The sequence below is a fragment of the Arvicola amphibius genome, chromosome 6 (genome assembly GCF_903992535.2).
Source record: "Arvicola amphibius chromosome 6, mArvAmp1.2, whole genome shotgun sequence".
Taxonomy (NCBI): Eukaryota; Metazoa; Chordata; class Mammalia; order Rodentia; family Cricetidae; genus Arvicola; species Arvicola amphibius.
Genome location: NC_052052.2, coordinates 33,342,269 through 33,364,707, shown reverse-complemented (window position 1 = coordinate 33,364,707; position 22,439 = coordinate 33,342,269). Strand labels below are relative to the sequence as shown.

General features: G+C 49.2%; 1 protein-coding gene across 2 annotated transcripts in view; it reads right to left on the bottom strand.

Moving 5' to 3' along the window:
• Rnf220 (ring finger protein 220) overlaps positions 1-22,439 on the bottom strand; it is a 224,766-nt gene that overhangs the window by 19,867 nt on the left and 182,460 nt on the right. For both annotated transcript variants that reach the window (XM_038333336.1, XM_038333337.1), the window contains exons 2-4: positions 16,480-16,612; positions 8,161-8,206; positions 5,165-5,266 (exon numbers count right to left, since the gene is read on the bottom strand). In XM_038333336.1, coding sequence (XP_038189264.1) covers positions 5,165-5,266; positions 8,161-8,206; positions 16,480-16,612 — 281 coding nt within the window. The remainder of the gene's footprint in view (positions 1-5,164; positions 5,267-8,160; positions 8,207-16,479; positions 16,613-22,439) is intronic.

The following is a 22,439-nucleotide window of genomic DNA, read 5'->3' as shown; positions in this document are numbered from 1 at the left end:
CATCTGTATCTAGTCTAGTCACCAAACACAGGTCTACCATGAAGGAGCTGTCAGTGGGACAGAGGACATGGGGCAAGCCCTGAGCCAATAAAGAGCTGGGGAATTGCTCTAGTTTGAAACTAGAATATCCCCTAAAGGCCCATGTGTTAAAGCCTTGGTCTCTGGCTGAGTTCTATCGTGAGGTGATAGAGCCTGGAAGAGGTGGGCCTAGTAAGAAGTCTTCTGTGCCCTCACAGACCCAAAGCAACAAGGCCAGCCAATCACAAGAGTAAAACCACGAGCCAAAATAAGCTGTTCGTTTCAGGAATGAGTTACAGTCATGGAAATCTTGACTAACATAGGGACAGTCTAGGATAGAGGGACATACAGATTTCTGTTTCAGATTTTAACTTGTTTCTCATAAGCTATATTACTAGAAAAGTCTGGAGACCATGAATTCTACCTTGTACAGTTGCCATGGTAAAAAGTGACATCATGGTGGAAGTGGGTCAGACCCTCAGCAGGGGACAATGGGAACCCAAACCAGAAACCAATCCCCTCTGCCTAATCTTCCCATAATGAGGACTGAGTCAAAATCAGGCCCCACACATGCTAAGAGTGTGCTCTAGTACTCAGCTCCACCTCCGTCGCCTTTCAGTGTTTTAGTTGCAAACAGGGTCTAGCTAAGCTGAACCTGGCTTCAGCTTGCAATTTGTCCTGCTCTGCCTCCTGGGTAGTTGGGAATGCCCAGCTTTCAGTGATGTGTAAAGTCCAGCATATTTGCCTGGGGCGGCAGAACAAGCAGGAGATCCCCAGCTACTTTCCGGTTTTGTGTCCTGCCAATTTCACTTTCCAAAAACACATGGGGGGGGGGCGGCTGGAGAGATGGCTCAGAGGTCAAGAGCATTGCCTGCTCTTCCAAAGGTCCTGAGTTCAATTCCCAGCAACCACATGGTGGCTCACAACCATCTGTAATGGGGTCTGGTGCCCTCTTCTGGCCTGCAGGCATACACACAGACAGGATATTGTATACATAATAAATTAAAAAAAAAAAACAAAAAAAAAAACAAAAAACCACATCCAGGGAATTTTTAGCTTTAACTCCAGGAGCATGTACCTTTTCAACAAAACTGGATTGTACCAGGTCCCTTGATATACCATTCCACATTATTCCACTATGTTCTTTGCACACAGTATTGCCTGTATCTAGAATATCTCTCTTCCTCATTCACCAAGGGGAACTTCTATTCCTTTTCTGAAATGCAGGCTGGTCATTACCCCCTCTGTGAGGCTTGTGGTGACTTTCCTTTCATTGTGCTATCTTAGAAACTCACTATTCCCTTTTCACCACGTTTAAACTCTGAGCCATAATGAAGACAAGGCCACTGGCTGCTCGGGAGTAGTACCAGATAAACACCTGGAGAAAGGAAGGCTCAGGCCAGGCCTTTGCTTTGGAGGAACTCCAAGTCTAGGAAAGAGTCAGATTCCTTGTGACACATAAATGTGGTCACCTGTCATTGCAGGTTCTCTCCAGAATGGCATTGCCTCCCTGCTTGGTTAAGGGCTGGCTTTGGGTCCTGCTTTGCCCAATAGAAAGCAATGAAAATGATGCTGCATAACTTCCAGATTCTGGTCTCAAGAAGCCTTGCAGCTTTGACCGCTGTCTTAGTGGGACACTACCTAGAATCTGCTAAGGAAAGAAGGGGAGGAGAGGTGGGCTGGAAATGTGGCTCAGTTGCTAGAGTGGTTGCCTAGCATGCATGAGGTCCTGGGTTCAATCCCCATTGTTCCCCAGTCTGAAAGAAAGAGAGGGAGGGAGAGATCGAGGGAAGAATATAGTTGTGGACAGGACAGGAGCCAGGGAAAGTATAACTTGAACATGTGCTGAGGCCAGCTCTGAATGAGCCGAATGAGTAAGGGAATGGCTGGTTAACAAGGACTCTATATCCTACCACAAAGACGTGCTCATCCACATTTACTGTTGCATTATCTATAGCAAGTAGGAAATACCAGCCTAGATGTCCATCAACAAGAATGGATAATGAGGGGCTGGCAGGATGACTTAGCAGTTAAAAGGAATTGTTTTTGCAGAGGATCTAAGTTTAGTTCCCAGCACCCGTATGGTGGCTCACAACCATCTGTAACTCTAGTTCCAGGGGATCTGACTTTCTCTTCAAACCTCTGAGGACACCAGGCATTCACATGGTGCACATACATACATGAAAGCAAAACCATTCATATACATAAAAATAAATAAATCCGGCAAAGGCAGGCAGATCTCTGTGAGTTTGAAGTCAGCCTGGTCTACAGAGCTAGTTCCAGCACAGCCAGGACAAAGAAACCATGTCTCAAAAATGTAATAATAAGCCGGGCGGTGGTGGCGCACGCCTTTAATCCCAGCACTCGGGAGGCAGAGGCAGACGGATCTCTGTGAGTTCGAGACCAGCCTGGTCTACAAGAGCTAGTTCCAGGACAGGCTCAAAAAGCCACAGAGAAACCCTGTCTCGAAAAACCAAAAAAAAAAAAAAAAAAAAAAAAAAAAAAAAAAAAAAAAAAAAAAGTAATAATAAATAAATAATATAAATATAAAGAAATCTAAATATTTTTAAAGAATGGATATTGAAAATGTACTATATATACACGATGTAATTGTGTGTGTGTGTGTGTGTGTGTGTGTGTGTGTGTGTGTGTGTGTGGTGTAGTGCGCACGCACGCTGCTCTGTATATTTATGTACCTACTGAAGGTGGTTCCTTCTGACTAAGAAAAAAGCTGATATAAACATTTGTGTGAAAGTGTGCGTATGTGCATTTAAGTTTTCATCTTCTTCAGGTATAATCCAGCATAGCTGCTGGATTATATGGTAATATGTGTAGGCCAGGTACGGTGAATACAAGTGTTAGTTCGGTAAGTTGAGACTGAATCATTGTGGAAGGGAGCAGCAAGAGTATAAGTGGGAATACACGTTGCATCCAAATCACAGAACGTTGGTGCTAAGCAAGGAACTTGAACTTTAGCTTATAAATTACTTAATCTGATTGGTCATTTAAGAAGGTACTTGGAAATCCTACAATTCACGAGGCTGAGGTAAAGGATTGCATTGAGTGTGAGCCAGCTCGAGTTACACTATGAGGCTTTGTACCAATCCTCCCCCCCCCCAAAAAAAAAGATCTTGAAATGTTTGTCCATAGTAGCACATTGCTGTAATACCAGCACTAGGGAGGCAGAGGCAGGAGGATCACTGTGAGTTTGGGACCAGACTGGGCAGCATGGTGAGAACCTACCTCAAAATAGGGATGGCTGTTTTGAGTCTAGAATGGGGTAGAATCTGAGTCTGGGGGGTAACTGAATGTGCTTTAGAAGTTTCCATACCTCCCTAAGTCAGGTGCAAATAAATACCAGATAGGAATGTGTGGGTACATTTTGTTCAGGCAAGAGGCTTTCCTCATATGCTTCAGAGAACAAAGAAACACATTTTGAGGAGTGGAATGGGGTCAGCAAGCCAGTTGGTGCCTGGTGGTCCTTTTCTCCTCTTTGCAGGTGTTGAGGTTGCAGCGAGCAGTGGGAGGATGGATCTCTGAGGGCAAGCCTCTCTGCCTATCCTCTGGAAGGGAACTCTGTGGAACAGAGTTTTATCTCCTTACACCCAAAGTCCCTAGAGTCAGGTCATGTTTCCACCTCCAGCCTGGATGTCTTATTAGTGTAGTATCCGGGGCTGACTGGGAGCTCTCTCAGAAGAGGGTTCATGGGGCTGCAGAGATGATGGCTCATGGGTCAAGAGCGCTTCCAGAGGACCCAAGTTTGGTTCCTGGCGCTCATGTCAGACTTCTCACAACCACCTGGAACTCTGCTTGTAGGGGATTCAACGCTTCTAGCCTCCATGGACATTTACACGTATGTGTGCATGTGTGCGCACACACACACACACACATTATTTAAAAACAAAACAGCATCCAAGGATACATAGATTTTTTTCCCCCAGTCATGGCACTTTGGGCTATTATTTTTTAAATAATTTAAAAAATTTTTACTATTCATTTTTTATGTGTATTGGTACTTTACCTGCATATGTGTGTATGTATATATGTATGTATGGCTCACAGGGGCCAAAAGAGGTTGTTGAATCCCTTCAGGCTGGGGTTCTAGATGGTTGTGAGCCCAGGACCCTCTGGAAGAGCAGCCAGTGCTCTTAACCGCTGAGCTAAATCTCTTTCCCCTTGGACTATGCATTTCAACCCCACACTGAGGAAAGGGCTGTGGACTAGCCTACTCTGAGACCTAGAAAATGTTGTCTTCTTTTCCAGAATGGTGTTGGAATTGCTCCATTCTAGGCCAAGTGCTCTGTCTAAGAGTCATGCCCTCAGACCCCATTTGTACTTGGCACTCCACTCTGAAAGCCTGGCATCCTGGTGGATGGCAGCGGAGGAAGGGGTTCCTGAGAAAATACCTTTCTTTAGTTCCAGCCGAGAGGCCCTGGATGCCTACAGGGACCATGGCTGCCCACCCAGGTTACCAGCACCTGCTGCTCTGCCTTTCCATGTCAGATCTCTTTTCCCTTCCAAACCGGGACTCCCTAGAAAGCCCTGCTGCCATGGAAACAAATGGTCCTTGGAGCAGGATCTTGTTTTCTGCCATCTGAGTGGGTTCTCAAAAACAGGGCTCCATCTCCCAGACCCGGCGGGACCCTGGTGGAAGGTCTTTGTCCTATCTACCTCAGAGAAAGCCCATCAAAAGTTTCGCAGCTGACCTTGGGTCCCCTTCCTGCTCTGATTTTTAGGACTTATTTCCTTCCTGTTTGACTACAATACCCACAGGCAACATCTGCCTGCTTCTTCCCTGGGTTTGATAGGAACACATACTTATTTGACTCCAGGGGTCTGGCTTTTGAGGTTAGAAATCTCCCCCCCCCATTAGACAAGAATCCCATAAGCCACTCCCCAATGGATAGAATCCTTCAAAATATGCAGAACCAGCAGAGCCCCAAAGATTGTGGCATCTCACTTTAAAATCCTTCGGCTTAATAAGGCCCATTCCCCGAGGCCTGTGCTTTCTAAGCCCCCTTGGGGCACTGGACACAAAGAGCACCAAACATAGCTCCGGCCTCGTCAGGAGGAGCTAGCACCATGCATGGGCTGGACTCTCTCACCCAGGCAAGATTGTCCTGGCCTCCTGCCACACCATCCTCACCTGGTATCTGTCTGAGTGGTGTAGGTCGTCAGCGGCAGAAGAGTGTGGAGATGCTGTGGGAGAGTCTCCTTCCCTCTTGATGGAAGCAGACAACAGGAGGGACTGGAAGAAGAAAAGGACACACACGGCCCCAGGCCAAGTGAGACCAACCGTTGGTACCCAGGAGCTCCTGTCCTCTGGGAGTTTTAGAAGTGAGACAGAGGGAGGGCAAAGGGACAGCAGACCAACCACCGTGAACATCTGAAGTGACGCGGTCAAGCACTCAAGTCCGATTGTGAGAGAGGATGGATAACCGGTGTTAGGTCTACATATAGACCCTTGCTTGTTGATTTTGTTTGAGACAGTGTTCCACTCTTAGCCCGGGCTGGCCTGGAACTCCCAGTGATTCTCCTAATACAACCTCTCATGGGCCGAGGTTACATGCATGCACCTCAACACTGGCTAGATAGAACCTTGTTCTGCTAAGCGCCACCTCGTGGGGAGGGACTCTCTACCCACTCTCGGCAGACCCAACTAGATGAGCTTTGTTCTTCCTTCCAGAGCAGACACTCTGGGACCCACGTGAAGGGTTGGGGATAAAGCCACATACCTGCCACCTTGCCTGCCCCTAATACAGGCTGATGGCAGCCCCACTATAGAGACAGTAAATTAAATAATATGTATGAGTTTCCAGCATGTAGCTAGGGATCTTCGCTGGGTCCATTTAGCCCTGCGCTGTGGCGATGACCCCAGCAAAAACCCCAGCAAAACTAATCCTCCTCCGTCAATCCCAGATGGCCTCTTCTACATACGCCTGCAGTTTAGATTAATAAACTGTCTGCTTTAAATTGTGCACGAGCACCACGAGTCTAAATACCACATGGCACGTTCAGCTCAAAGAGCCAGCTCTTGGCAAGGCCTGTTCAGCTGCAAATGGGGGGCTCAGAGGCTTGAAAACAACCCACGCCCCCTCCCTTCTTCATCTTGCACAGCTCCAAGCCGGAAGCACACAGTTCTCCAGAAGTCCCCCACAGCCTCGAAACCTATGCCAAATCACCAGTGACAGCCCAAAGAAAGCAATTTGGGGAAGATGGAGCGGCCATTTATCCTTCATCTCTGACTGAACCTTAGGATGTGACCCGCATGCGGTGGCCATGCTACACATCCTTGGCCAAGGGCCCTAGCAGTGAGGGGGTCTGCTCCCAGCTGCTGATGTGCCGGGGGCCCTGATACATTCATGACTCAGGAACTGGAGGAGCAGGGAGGCTGCAGACGGCCTTGGGTGGGACTTCTTCACCTACCACAGCCTGATGGGAGGGCTGGTAGGGGACACTCCCAGCCCAGATGTCAGGCAACGTTCTTCTCTAATCCCAAGGAAGATGTTGAGGAGAGAGAAGAGCGTGACAGAGTCTGTAGGTCCCCCAACAGTCACAAAGCTCTCCTCTATATGTTTCTGGCTCTCTCTAGGTTAGAAGCCCTGAGAGGCCTCAACATTACACCTGGGGCAAGCGGAATAAAAAAAGGTCACTGGCGCTTTTTAAACATGGACCAAAAAGCAGTAAAATGTGTTTTGAAAAAAAAAATCCTGGCATTAAATCATGACTTTTTGCCTGGCTCTTCGCCTCATTAAAAGTGGCCTTTTGGAAGGTAAAATTATCATTGTAAGCGATAAGATCTTTAAGAAAATAATTCACGGCTTCTTCACCCTTTAATATGATAGCCGCCACCGGCTAATTTTTTTCTTAATGGCAACGAGGCCATCAATCTTGTCTAAGGGCCCCTCGCCCTCTTCTCCTCCCTCCCTCTCTCTCTCCCTCCCTGTCCTCTCAGTAGCTCACTTCAACCTTCTGCTTTCTGTCCCTTTCTCCTATGACCTGCTTCCCTAAAGCTGAGGTCAAGGCCTAGAAGAAGCCAGCGACTGATCAGCTCTGGGGAGTTTACATGGGCATAGGTGAGTACTGGTCCCTTTTTTCTGCATCTAGTGATCAGCACGCCAGTGTCTCAGGTTGCAGGAATGTGTCTGTTCTTAAGACTTCCTGGGTATACAGTCTGACCCATGGGTCACGTAAGTATGGATGAAGGGTGTGTCTGCCAGGGCCGGTCCTGAGAACACAAACCCTTCCGGTTTCTGGTGTCTCGGTCTTGCCACTCACTCTTAGGTAGTAGCTGAACTAGAACTTCAGTTCCTTCACCACTAAATATGGCATTCAGGGCCAAACAAGGCCTCTGTGGCTTCTTGCTTCCTCCAGTCCACAGCTGCCTGGCTGCCCTATCCCTTTCTATTTCAGGCCTTGGTCGGGGTCTGCACCAGTCCCAAGCTGGGCTGGGTTCTCTGTTCCTCTTTCACAGTTGCCTGTGGCTTAGCAAGTTTTGGATGAGGGCGACTAGTCCATCCCCTCTCAAGGCCCAAGGGACAGTTGGCCAAAGTCATGGAGGTGATACTTGTCACTGGCTCCTTTTCCCAAAATTACCCTCTCAGAGGTCACTGGTGACTTTAGGACTTTCAAATATATGGACGGCTTCATGCCTCTTTACCTACTGGACCCCTGACCACCCACACATTTTGAAACCGCTTTTCTTTAGGGAAGTGGGGGACACGCTCTCCTGTGACCCTTCTAAGACCCTCACTTTGTTTTAACCCTCAGGGGTCCCGGGGGCTTTCTCATGGCCTAGCATTTGTTTTTAGCTTCCCACGTTCCCACCCACTGAATAAATACAGTCTCCAAGGTTCAACACCCACTTCTCAGTTGCCGTGAAACACACAGGGGAATAATGTGAGACCAGGAGAGAAAGCAGGCAGCCTTCCCCAGGGGGAGGAGGCCAGGTATCCCGTGAGTACCTCTTCCTCTCCAGATCCCCATCCCTCACAATCATCACCTCCGGGGCAATGAGCACCATCTGCTGACATTCAGACTGCTGGGGGCAGATTGCAATCCGTGAGGAATGCCTTTCTCTCAGGAGGAGCCATACCTTGGAAAGCTTAGGTTGAATGAACAGGAGGGAAAGTGGCCACCTACCTTGGGGGTGCCTGGAGTCATGGCATCCTTCAGAAGGGAATTCTTGCTGCCAAGAAAGAAGAGAACAGGGTGACCATTCCACCTGGTGCCCAGGTCACATGAACAAAGGTAGAATAACAAGAAAATCCCAAGAGAAGGCATTGCAAGGATGGTATGGTCCAGACAGCTAAGCCTAGCTCCACCCAGCCCACTCAACCCAGTGGCATGGGACGTAGTTCCGCTTCTACCAGATGCCAAGAACCATGATGGCTCCTGGAGGGGACACAGGCACCAGGTAGAGTGTCGGAAGAATTTTACCTAGAATCAACCCTGAAGATTCTGCCTGCCCTAGAGGCACCCTTCCTGCCACTCCCTGCTCTCAGCCTGCTCTTAGTTCCTATGGGATTGGGGTGATGGGGCTGACATGACTCTTGTCAATTCTTCCTCCAACACGCTGCAAACTGTGTTAGGCTAGGAATGATCTCCCCCTGATTCAATTTGTCAGCCCCAGGCCCTCCGGCATCGGGCAGCAGGCAGGAAGGAGCTGGGCCCTGAAATATGGTGGGCAGTTCAGAACAGGCGGGGGCTGGGGTGGGAGGTGATGGATAGGTTGTGGGGGAGGCAAGGGCTGTGTTTAATAACAAAATTGGTATGCAAGGCCACATCCTACGCTAAGCATGAGTGATCCGGAGCCACAGAGTATTACAAATCCCGCTAAACAGATGCTGACAATGGAACAAGACGTATCAAATCAGATCCACTTCAGAAACAATATCCCCGTTCCCGTCCCTTCCTGCATGCTGCCCCCATTATATGGCTGCATTGTGCTCACACGCCGGCATGCGTGCATGCACGGATGCTCATGCACACACACACACAAATACATACATACAGGGGGTTGTTGATACATGCACAGAGACAGACATAACCCATTTTCATCGGCTTTCCGCACAGACTTCCACGCAAAGCACATATGTAGAGTACACCCTCAGGGACAGCCAGAAAGCATGAAAGGACACAGATACATTGCAAGCAGAATGCACGGGACATGTGTGAACTTAGTGAGTGTATACATAAGGAAGACCTGCAGATGTATTTGGGCACCCATTAGGCCAAACAGAGAAATGCATAATGCATAAGCAAAAGCATAGGCAGAAATGGCTACAATAGTGACTTTCAGTAGAATGAGGTGTGTGTGCCCACCCAGGGGACACTTGCAATGTCTGAATATGCATATACACATACATACATAGATACATACATGTGCACCTATTGTATGCTAGGCAAATGCTCCACCACTGAGCTACATTCTAGGCCCCTAGAGATAGTTTTGATTGATTTCTGACTATTCAAACTTGGGTGTGGAATGGGGATTGCTACTGGCATCTAGTGGGTAGATGGTGTTTAACAACCTATACTATCCCAGACAGCCCCCTCACAAAGAATTATCGGGCCCAAAATGTCAATAGTGCAGAGGTTGAGAAGCCCTGATCTCAAGGCAGATACACAAACTCCCATTCTACCAACAGGCACATAGATGCAGGCAGTCACACCCGGAGACTCAGACATACATACAGATGCACAAGGCCACAGGGTCACTCCCAGAGACATGGCCATAAAGACAAATTCACAGCAGCCATGCAGACAGGCTGAAGAGCTGCTTGTGTCCAGAGGTCCACACAGACACATGCAGAGATGGAGACACCTATAAATTACTGACACACTTAGGCACATGCACATCCACAGATATAGGCACGTAGAGGAACACACACATGCACACGGTAGTGCAGAGGCCCCCAGTCTCCACAGAGGAGAAGGTCCAGGTCTGAGTATCAGATTAGAGCTACCAGTCTGTTCACACAGCAGGAACAACACAGAATACGAAGGACTGCCAGTAAAAGTTCTGTTCAATTCCAGGTAGTTCCTTGTTGGTCTATGTCTGGTCAGAATGTAGGCACTGGGCATACAGAGTTGTCCTTGAGGAGTAGCTAGTTTGTTAGTTCACAACTTTTTCATTTCTTTTTCTTTCTTTTTTTTTTCATTTTATGTGCATTGGTGTGTATGTATGTCTCTGTGAGGGTGTCAGATCTTGTTAGACAGTTACGAGCAGCCATGTGGGTGCTGGGAATTGAACTTGAGTCCTCTAGGAGAATAGCCAGTTCTCTTAACTGCTGAGCCATCTCTCCAGTCCCTTTTACATTTCTTAACTTCTTCATCCACTCAGTGAACAACTAAGGGCATTACCGTTCTGCCCACAAAGAGAGCTATCTGCTATCCACACTATTGTCATACTTGACCCTAGACTGGGATATGGCTATTGTGGCTGTCTTAGGTGAGACCAGAAAGAGAAGGAATAAAGAATTACTTACAGTCAATGTATATGACAGAGACAGGCAGATGATAGATAGATAGATAGATAGATAGATAGATAGATAGATAGATAGATATTTCACTGAATGACCAAAACTTTACAAAGTTGACTAACAGACTAAAAGACACCTCGAGACACTTCTGTGGTCATTCAGCCCATGGAAGACTTGGGACTTGAGTTCTTATGCTGCCTTTCTCAAGTTACCCGGGACTTAGGCTCTAGTGCAGAACACTGAATTTCTTTTCATCTCTGCTTGCTGTGCAACTTTGGGCAGGGTCTTGCTGATCCTGTGCACATCAACTTTACTTTTAAGTAGAATGGGGTCATTCGAGGTCAGGATGTCCAGGGTGTGTTCTGGTAACCCCATCTTTCCATTTTTTTTTTTTAAATTTTTAGCAAAGCTCCTCCCTTTGCTTGCATGTGGCCAGTTCAGCCTCCGATTCCTTCCCTTGCTCCAAGAAGTAGCCCACCCCCACCCCTTTGCTTCTATCAACCCCTTTAACTCCAAGTTTTCCCGATTTCCCGGAGAGCTTGGGGAGTGGTTTGACTCAGAGAAGAGAGGTCTAAATCCTGAGCTGGAGGCAGCCTGGCTCCCGCCCAGCCCATCAGCTCTGCCTTCCGTCCCTCCCTGTTTCCACAGCCCGCCCCCAACAATTTCCCTCCTTGCTCAGTCACTCGCTGCCTAGTGATCCATGGGTTTTAAATTATAACTGGGACCCAGGAAACGCGTTCCTAAGTACAATATTCATGGGCTGGGCTGACACTTTTAATTAAGGTGATTTACACTGAATTATCCTTGGAAATAAAGAAATGGTGCACTGCCCGGGAATAAACCATCATCACCAGCCGCCTTTGTAAGTTACACTTCGTTTTAATCTATTTGGGGAATTGTTTATCTAGTTCATTACCCAACCAAACACCGAGGCCGGCCTTAAATAAGGCTTAAGTAGGGGTGGGGGCACTGCCATCTCTACACCCCGCCTCGCCTTCAGAGCTACCCAGTCTCCCTTTAGATTTTTTTTTTTTTCAGCCCATTTCAAGTACTTCCCAGAGGAGGCTGTTTCCCAGCCCAGAGGCCAGCTCTTATAGAATCTCTCAGCTCAAGTCCCACCAGCCAAGCCTCACTTTCAGCTCTGTGAACGCTCCATGCCCAAGGCTGTTTCTTCTTAATGTGTGGAGACTCCTGTCTAGGGGCCACAGAGGGGTCTCAGACCCAGCTCTTTCATCCGCCCTGCCATCTTCATCCCCCATCTATGTCCTTGTCCGTCTCTCTGTATGTACATATCTAGTCCTTAGCCCAACACCGTCCCAGAAGCATCTCAGCCTCTGCTTACCTGGAGCCCTACCTGTTGCTTCCTCTCTCTGACGGCAGACATTACCTCTGCCATACTCCCAACCATCCAGCTCAGAATGGTTTCTCCTAGTAAGGACCCTAGCTAACTCCCTTGGCTTCTCCTTGCTCCGTCCTTTTAATTCCCCCTTCTGTGGCCCCCACTTCAAGCCCTTGTCCTAGGGCAGCCTCATCAGTTGTCCCCTGGACCCTTGATTTGCCTCCCTGTCTCTTCCCCCAGCCCACTCTTCATACTGGCATGTGATGTCCCATTAACACGTGGGATATCCTCGTGCATGGAAGGCCCTCCTGACTCTGTCCTTAGTAGCCAAGTCCTGTGTCTAAGGACCTTGTGAAGGTTCTAGACGGGGAAAGACAGGATCAGGTGAGGTGAAGGAGGGTTATGGGTGTAACTTGGAAAAGCCTAGTGTCGAGCCGGTGGGAACTTTGACTGCTCTTCCTATGGGGACTTGATTGCTCATGGCACCTGGGAATGTTCCTCTCTGGGAGAGTGGTTCTTTCAGGGTGTGTGTGTGTGTGCCCTGAGCTGTGTGGGAATGAGGTGTCTGTGCATGTATACATGTGTGTCAAGCCAGTGTTGGTGAAAACCAGCCTCCTTGGCTTAGGAACTGGAAAGCCCTTGCTTCTTTTGTGAGCCCCCAGGTGAGTAGAAATAGCATAGGACCTACTGTAGGTTGTTGGGCAGTTCAGGTCAGAAGGCAGAAGAGGTCCACCTAAGGAAGTTCCAAAAGTAGAACCACCTGCGAGATTAGCCTGGCGGCAGCACCCACAACTCAGGTGGGCTAGGGTGAGGAAGGAACCGAGAGGGCAAAGGAGGCCAAGGCAAGGCAATAGGAGGAAAGGGGGTAGGTTATGAGAAGAGAGAAGGATCCAGCTGAGGAAACAAAGAGAGAGGAGCCAAAGGGGACAGGCATAAGGCCCGGAAGAAGCTAGAGAGCTGGAGAGCTGGGGAGGTAGACTTGGCCACAGGTTGTGAATGGGGAGGCCCACATCTTGGGCTTCTGCCTCCTGAGGGACTCAGTTTCCCATCCGTAAATGGGTCTATCTGTTTAGGATGCTGATGTTGGGGAGAAGGAAGGTGGGTGGTGTGAATCTCAGGAGCCCCGGTATTTCTGTCATCTTTTCCCAATCTGTTTTGCCCCTCCTCCGGCTCACCCCATAACCAGCAGGGGGCGGGGACAAGGGCAGCCAGGCCGGGGACCCTCCGCCTGCGTTGCCCATCAGCCCGGAGGGAGCTGACACGCTCCTTGGGAATTTATCACGCACCCAATTACAATGTTAATTGGCAAGTTCCTGAAATCAATTAATTCGCAAATTTTTTCCAATTAAAAATCCAGATAAATCACAAGGGCGGCGGCGGGGCTGGTCCAGCCCGCAGTCCGGTGGGCGCAGCGGCCGCGGGGAGGGGGCGCGCGTGGGGAGGGGGCGGCGGGTGCGGCTGCCCTTGAACGCCTTTGCCGGCCGGTCCGACTGTCAGCGCGCCGGGCGCGGCGGGGCCGAGACAGATAAAACCATCGACCCGTCGCCGCCAGCGCTTCGGCTTTATCGATCCGACGGGAATTTCACTTGCTGTGCAGATCCCGCTGTCCGGCTGTCAGACACCCAGTGGGGAGGAGGGCGTGCCAGGGGCGCAGGGCGTGCACGTGCTGAGGGCGGCGTGGGCATTAGGGGGTGAAGGGATAGGCCGGGACGTGAGCCGACAGTCGCGAGGTGTGGGTGCTCTGAGAAACGTGGATGATGAGGGATTTATGCAGGGTCACGAGCAGGGGTAGAAGGAGAAGGGAGTGGGAGATGCCCTGGGCAGTGAGGGCTTGGCGGGGAGGGGGCGGGGGAGGCACTTGCTAAGAAGGCAAAAAGACTGTTTTCCAGAGGAAGCACACTGCCCAAATGGGCTCCGCAGGTTCCTCTCTTTTCTGTTTGTGGTTGAGGACCCCTTCACAGGAAGCATATTACCCAGAACTCCTGGGACAGTCTGCGGATCGCTTCACTTTCTGCAGCTGTCAGGTCAATCCCAGGTGTGTGACTGATGGAGGAGGGGAGGCGAAGAGCAGGGCATTGGTGTCAAGACTGCTTGAGAACACATCTTATCCTTTACTGCTAAGTGGGCAACCTTAGAGAAGTCACTTAACATGTTTGTACCTCAGTTTCCTCATCTGTAAAATGGGAGTCTTACCTAGCAACAGGCTGGCTACACATCTGAAAGTGGTCCCATGAGGTTGCACTGCCTAGTGACAGTGTAATTTGTCTACGTACACTCCATGATGCTCATATGACAAAAAAAAATGTCTAAAGATGTATACCCATCATTAAGCAATGCATATCACCTACCTCGGAGCGAAGAATAAATAAAGCATCTGCCAGATAGTGAGTGTTCCAAGAGGTTCATTATTATTACCCTAGTATAGCGTCCGTGGGGCTTTTAAAGGGTGACCACAGGTTCTTTTGACACTTGTGTCTTTAGGAATGAGAGCTCTTAGAGCATAATTCTCCTCCCTTGAGTATGGACTGGGCTGGGCTGGAGGGGTGGCTCAGTTGTTAAAGGCTAGGCTTATGGGCCGGGCTATGTGATTCCCTCCCTCCCTTGTTCCTCTCTCTATACATTCTTTCCTGCCTCCTTCCCTTTCTGCTGCCTACCTGCCCTCCTCCTCCTCCTCCTCTTCCTCCTCCTCCTCCTCCTCCTCTCTCTCCTCTCCCCTCTCTCTCCCCCCCCCTCTCTCGCCTCACTATTGTAGCTCAGGCTGGCCTCAAATTCCAGGTACTCCTGCCTCATCTCTGGAATTACAGGTATGAGCTGCCACACCCAGCAATGACCTGGAGAGAGACTATTCTAGCGTGGGGTGCTAGTGTGTAGGTAGACTTTAGGGGATCGTAGGCTGTGGGAAGTCAGCTGGAGGGATACTCAAGGCAGCTTTGAAGAGATGCTGATGAGTGAGGTTTCCTGCCGATAGCCCACACAAGTGAGCCCTCTTGGAAACAACCCTGCAGTCCTCTACACGATTTTCACTTTGGCCTCAGGAAAGAACCAGAGTTGGTGGCCATAGCTACTCATGATCACGTAACTGTGTTGTTCTGTAGCCGATGAGCCATGGAAGCTGAAGACAATTTTTCTCTTTTTCTTTTTTTTTTTCCTGTGTGTGTGTGTGTGCGCGTGCGTGTGTGTGTGCATGCATGTGTGTGTGCATGCGTGTGTGTGTGTAGGTCAAAGGGCAATTTCGTGGAGTTAGTTATCTCTTTCCACCTTCACTGGGTACTGAAACTCAAGTCCTAGAGCTTGTGTGACAAAAGCCTTCACCTGCTGAGCCTTCTCACTGATCCTGACAAACACCTTAAGTCTTTAAGGTTTGGGGTGGTTTATAATGGCCAGTAAGTGACTAGCACTCTTCCTTCACAATCCCTCCCTTAGGAAGTCTTCTCCAAGGCTCACACAGTGCTGGCTCCTCCCACGCAGCAGCTGTTACCTCTCAGGGACAGTGCTTCCTCACCTCTCCCAATCCTTGTTCAGGCCCAGCTTCCCAGGACAGAGGTCACTGGGGGCCCCTTGCATCACTCAGGTCTAATGACTTGAAATGAGCAAGGGGCAGGAATGAAGTAGGCTGTTCTGAGGATGACGGAAGCCTAGCTCCAACCCATGTGCTCTTTTATAATCTCATCTGACCACTCCCCCCATCAGAAGGAGACACCCGGATCCTCACCTTGCATCTGAGTGGGTTCACAGTGCCTTGATCAATAGATCAAGGAAGTGACATTAAATGACCTCCAAGGTTCAGTCTGAAAAGGTGACTTGGGCTGGGATGTAGCCCAGTGGTAGAGAAAGGCTCTGGTTTGATCTTTAGCAGCACCCTCCCACCTCAGTGTTCCGTCTTGTTGGCTAGAATGTTTTATTTAAATGGCTAAGATGCCATTTAAGAAGTCAAAGCACCCCAAGGCTACCAAGTGATGGGGAGGCCCAGGGCCAGTAGAGAAAGCACATGCAAGAGTCCATCACCAGACATGTGAGTGAGGAACCTCTAGACAGTCCCAGGTCCCAGCTGAGCATTCAACATCTGGACCCCTCTGGACCCTGCCTAAATTCCTGATCATTTGAACAAAATGGAACAGCTGCTTCATAGTGTTCAAATTAAAGTTAATTAGTCACTTTCTCATTTGTCCCTGAGAAGGTTTGGCCCAGTCCTTCAGGCAGGGACAGAGGGGAGCTGGGAGTGAGCTTGGGTTGGAACACACTTCAGCATTTTCCCAAGGCTGTCACCTCTCAGTTGTTGAGATGTATGGAGAAGGCACTGCTTTCTCCCCTGAATAACAGGGCCAGGCTGGACTTCTGATAGAACTGTTAGACAGAAGATCTGCTTTCATCCTGCCCCAAAGGCCCCGCAGGGTAGTCCTGGGCTTGTGTCAATGGCTGGCTCCCTGTCTAGTTTCCCTCAGTCTGAGACTGGAATCTGAGATGCACTTTCCTCAACTTCTCCCCTCCCCCCACAACTCCCCAATAAAGCAAGAAGAAAAACAGCCGAAAGCATGGAAGGGCCACAAGGGCCCGGCTTCTCCCCAGAGGCTCACGTGAGGTCTAGCAGTTGACAGAGTGGAACCCCCCCAGCAGGCAGACGCCCCATAGGTGGTTTACCTGGCAGGCAGTTGGGCCAGCTGCTCCAGTTCCTGCTCCATATGTTCCTGCAACTCGCTGGGCCTCAACAGGACTTGGCAGATGGGGCAGATCGGAGCTTGGCTGTCAAACAACGCTACTGCTTTCTTCTTACCTGGCCAGGGAAGGAGAACAGACACTTAGAGCAGAGCTAGTCTCTAGAAGGAAAACCAGAGTCCCAGGCCTTCAGCCCAAGTCTACTGTTGTCTTCTAGAGATTCTGAGCCTAGAAGAGGGGTGAGAGGTATAAGTGGTAGCTTCAGAGGCCATGGTCGTAAATGATGTCTTCTCAGCCGGCTGCCCCTCTTGGAAATCTACTGGGACACAATCAATGCTCTGTGCAAACAAACTTTGATCACTCCATTTCACACATGTTTAATTATATACATGTTTAATCAGCACCCAGAATGTTGAGTGCTCCTTGTCTCTCCTTTTCTCATGGCTTTCACATTCCCAGGGTTAGAGAAGGAAGAAAAGAGAAAGGAGGGTTCAGCAAACATTCCCTTGGGTTTTTCTTTTTTTTCGAGACAGGGTTTCTCAGTCTTGGCTGTCATGAAACTCACTCTTTAGACTGGCTGGACTTGAACTCACAGAGATCCACCTGCCTCTGCCCCCAAATGATGGGAGTAAAGGTGTGCGTGAGCCAACACACCCAGTCCTTCCTTTGTTTTCTTCTGACCCAGGACCCATGCCAGGCAAAGGCGGGGGTCGTCCCAGCATGGAATGCATTTTCTCCTTTCTCTCCACTTCCCCCCAAGGTTACGTCTTCAGCTTCTGCCCTCCTCATTCTGTGTGCTGGATGAGCTTATTTGTCCTCTGGTTATAACTGCCACGTCCTCCCGTTGACTGCATTCTTTGTACCTCTCTCGACCTGGCATCCCTCTGTGCTATTATCCAAATGTCTAATGGACGTCAATACCTGGGTGTCTCTTAAGAATTTAAACCTCAACTCCTCAAACTCGAGGTCTTCTACCACTGCTTACAAACCTGCTCTTCCCCCGGCAGTGCCTGCCTCTGGTAGGACATCTTCCTGTACCGCGTCACTCATTCCTGTCACCTTAGCCTTACAGTGTGTTCTCTTCTTTGCCCTACTCCCCCTCCCACGTTCATTGAATGATCAAGTCTTGTCCATTATGTTACTTCTGTTTTTTTTTTTTTAAAATATTTGTGCCAGGTGTGGTGGCACTTGGGAGGCAGAGGCAGGTGGATTTTTGAGTTCAAGGCCAGACTACTCCACTGAGTTCCAGGATACCCAGGGCTACACAGAGAAACTGTCTCAAAATAAAATAAAGAGTATTTTGTGTATTTATGTATGAGTGTATGAGCGTGGGTGTGTGTGTGTATGTGTGTATTATGTATGAGTGTATGAACATGGGTGTGTGTGTATTTATGAATGAGTGTATGAGTGTATTTATGTATGAGTGTATGAGTGTGTGTGGGTGTGTATTTACGTATGAGCATGGGTGTGTGTATTTATGTATGAGTGTATGAGCGTGGGTGTGTATGTATTTATGTATGAGTGTATGAGCGTGGGTGTGGGTGTGTTTATGTATGAGTGTATGAGCGTGTGTGTGTATTATGTATGAGTATATGAACATGGGTGTGTGTGTATTTATGAGTGTATGAGTGTGTGTATTTATGTATGAGTGCGTGTGGGTGTGTATTTATGTATGAGTGTGTGTATTTGTGTATGAGTGTATGAGTATGTGTGTGTATTTATGTGTCAGTGTGTGAGCATGGGTGTGTGTACCAGAGTGCACATGTGGAGGTTGGAGGACAACTTTAGGAATTCCACTTTTTCAGGCAGGGTCTTTCTTCTTCTTTAGGAATTTTATTCTTTTTATTTTATTAAAGATTAGTAGATTATTAAGTGTGTGTGTATGCATGTGCACCACATGAGTGTCTAGTGCTCACCAAGGTCAGAGAGCACTGAATCCCGGGAATGGAGTTAGAGATGATTTGTAAACTGCTGTGTGGGTGCTGGGAATTGGACCTGGGTCCTTTGCAAGATTAACAAGTGTTCTTAACCTCTAAGCCATCTCTCCAGCCACTCGGGCCTCTCTTGTTTCTACTGTGTCACACATCCGAGACTCCAGGTAATCCTCTTGTCTCTCCCTCCAATCTTGCTGCAGGAATGCTGGGATTACAGATGTGAGCCACTGCATTTTTACATGTGTTCCAGGAACTGAATTCAGGTCATCAGGCTTGGACGGCAAGAACTTTTACCTGCTGAGAAATCTCCCTGGCCCTTCTTCTATACTTGAGATTCACATTCTCTCCTTTGAGTCTCACTACTTATTTTTTGAAATTTTATTTTTATTTTGTGTGTATCAGTATTGACCTTGATGTATATCTACACTATGTGTGTGCAGTTCCCTCGGAGGCCAGAAGAGGACATCAGATACCCTGTGACTGGACTTACAGATGGACTGAGCCATCTATCCAGTCCCAGTAGGTCTCATTCCTTCTGCTGGATAACTTCACAGGTCTCTTGTCAATCTCACTGATTCTGAGTTTTCTCTTTCTATAATGTCCTTCCAGCTGGGTGTGATGGCTCATGCCTGTAATCCCTGAGAAGGTCAAGGCAGGGGGACTATTGCGAGGTTAAGGCTAACCTGTACTACAAAGTGAGTTACGAACTAGCCTAGGCTACAGAAAAAACTCTGTCTCAAAAAATCAATCATCCTGGTGGTAGTGGCACATACTTTTAATCCCAGCTCTCAGGAGGCAGAAGCAGACAGATCTCTGTGAGTTCGAGGCCAATCTGGTCTACAGAGTGAGTTCCAGGACAGCCAAGGCTACACAGAGAAATCCAGAAACAAACCCAACCAACCAACATTTCTCCAATACATGTGCTCATGGAGGGCTGACTGGGAGCTGAAACTCTATTTCCTGTCTGGCACAGAGCAAACCATTCTAGGAAGGACCCTCTGGGTTACTTCATTCATTCTCCTTTAGACTCGAGAGTCCCTCTTTTCTCCTATCCAATGCTCCCCAGTCTGCTCACAGGCATGGTGTTGAGAAACTTTATTCATTCAGAAATATTGCTAGCTCTGACTGGTAATGGAGCCTCGACTGTGGGAAGACATGAGTGTGTAGTACTGGAGATAGAACCAGAGCTTTGCATATACTTGGCAAGGGCTCTTCCAGTAAACCACACCTCAGCCCCTGATGCAAAGACTTCCTTAGCTTGAGCCTCTGTGTTCTACCTTGCTCTTCCCTCCGGTAGCTGAAGAAGGTCACAATCACTTTCAGACAGATAAAGACCATGTAGTGATGACTCCGGTACAGAGGTGAGTAGGGTTGCCAGATTAAATAAGGAGACCCAGCGAAATTTTGTTTTAGATACACAACGAGTTCTTGAAAAAAGTATAATTATGTCCCAAATATTGCAAGGGATATATTGATACTAGATATCATTGATTTTTTTTCCAAAATTAAGTTTACCTGGATGTCTTATATTTTTATTTGCTAAATCTAGCAACAGTATACCTGCGGGAACACCCAGGTCAGGCTAAGAATGAGCAGCTACCCTCCTTTGACACAAACTGAGGAGGATTATAGCTCCCTGGATGCCTGGATTGAGTCACCTGCTGGCTCTAAGGACAGAGCAATTCATTGTGTGTGTGTGCGTGCATGTGTGTATGTGTGTGTGTTCTGGGTAGTGCAAAAAGTGAAGTCTTAACCAAAGCCATGTTCTTGAGATATCACAGCCTTCCCTGGGCTGGACTATCAGCTGTGAAGGCTTCCAGGGTGCTGTGATTGGGTAGGAGGGGCTCCAGCCTGTGTGGCTGGATCTTTAAGGAAGGGAAGTAGTTCTACCATTTGGGGTCACACTGTGTGCCTTGGTAGCTGTGCCTCTGGTGTTTAGGGGGCATGAAGTGCTGGAAGACAGTGCTGAGTAGAAGCAGATCCGGGAGGGCTCTGGTCTCAGTTCTGCCTCTCGGGCAGCCTCAGGGGTGGGTGTAGACTATCTTCTACAGTTGGGGAAATGGAGGCTCAGAATTGGACGGGGACTTTGAGCTTGGCTTTGGTCTCAAGGCTTCATTTATTTATTCAACAAACACTTATAAGACGGTTATTCTATTTCAGCATTATTCGAAGGAGAACTGGAATCAGAGATAAAACACAGTCTTGGTTTCTAAGAGATTACAAGTTAGTGGTAAAGTCAGTAGGGAAAGCCAGGTAGAGTGGGTGAGAGCTAGGAGGGAGGCAGGAGCGAGGAGGGCACTATTAGACGGCTGGAGGATCTACAGGAGACCGCTGGGTACCCAATGGGAAACACAAAGGGTGAGTAGGGGAGACTCTGAGGTGTAAAGGGGGAAGTGGCAGAAGAGCAGGCTAGAGAGAGGATGGAGCAGACGAGGTGTAGAAATGTCAGGGGCTCTACCCCTTTGGGGCTAGGATGCCAAGTTCGGGTCTTTGGGTTTTCTAGAGTCCAGGTCCTGCTCAGCATCTGGGGTTAGAGGTCAGTGTTATCACACACTTATTCTCTCGTCTTGCTGACGTGTGTTTTTCTCAACTTGACCTCAGTTTCCTTACTGGGAGCATCGGACCCTTTCCTTGGCTCCCAGCTTTAGGACGAGCCCCACAGGAATGGGGGGAGTGTCAACTTGTAGTCTATGCCCTCTGTCTCACCTTCATTTCTCAAAGGTTAGAGTGGCAGGTGTCAGTGTGGCCATGCATTGCCCCCTTTGCTTCCCCTCCCCCGCTGTGTTCCCTATAATTTTATATTGAGACCTGTGGTCATGACGTGGATTTTACAGCACTAACGACATGGCCTGCCCAGGTTTAATGACAAAATCCATACTCTGGCCCTGGGCCTGCTCCTCGTTTGCATAATTCCCAGAATACAGCTCCCTGAAGCTTTTGACCTGGGCCATTACAGTGGCCATAAAATGGGCCATAAAACCACTGGGGATGGCCAAGAGGAGGGGCCTATGGTCTTGCTGGGGTGGGAATGAAGCCTTCATCCACCCCTCACCCCCCCCACCTGTCCTAGGCTCAAATGGAGTCATCCTCTGTCTCTTCCATTCCGCCTTTCCCAGAATCTGGGAGTCCATTTCAGGCTAGTGAGAGGTGAGGAACCCTCGGGACAGGCCTTATCCCACACAAGGCTCCCTTCTCCAGCACTGCGGGCAGCATCACAGGTAGGTGGCTGGAGCCACCAGAGGCAGCCTGCCCAGCGACACTGGCTCCTTGAGTAGCCCTCACTCCAGCCCTTGGCAGATCAGGCAGGGCCTTTTTGCCACAGGTGGGTGTAGGTTTTCCACTCCTATTTGAATCCTAGCACTCTGCTGCGAGGGCCTAGCTTCCCGGAGGTCAAGAGCCAGGCTGAGCACAGTGGGGAGGTGCGGTGAACACGAGGGATTGGGGACAGGGACTGGGCTGAGCTGTCAGTGCTAAAGATGATGAATGGGGGAGGTGAGGCGGGAGGCCCAATGTTATCGGCAGTAGATGGCGGGCTCGAGCGCTCCCCGCTTTTGCTAATCCCCGGGCGCTGCCTCAGCCCTAGCACTGATAACGAGGAAATGGGACTGACAACAATTTTTAGCTGAGAGATTCTTCACCAAAATGCCAGGCGGCCGGAGGTCTGACAGCGCCTGATTGAGTGTGTGAGTGTGTGTGTGGGGGACGCCCGCCGCCCGCTCTCCTCCCATGCAAAGATGGATCGCTCATTCCGCCTCCCGTCCACATTCATTACGGCTTCCCTCCCCACCACCCCTGCCACAGTAGGGGCTGCCACCTCCACGGCTCTGCTTGCCATAGGTATCTTCCAAGCAGGAGGAGGGCAGGGAAGGAAGATGGTCTTCTGACCTCAGCCTCACGCGGGCAAACTGGGCAGGGCCTGAGTCAGTAGGGTCCCACTGTGTAGGTTGTGTGACCGCCAAAGGGGCCCTGTCCCCTGCTAAGAGGCTAGACTAACTTTACTCCCAGACAGCT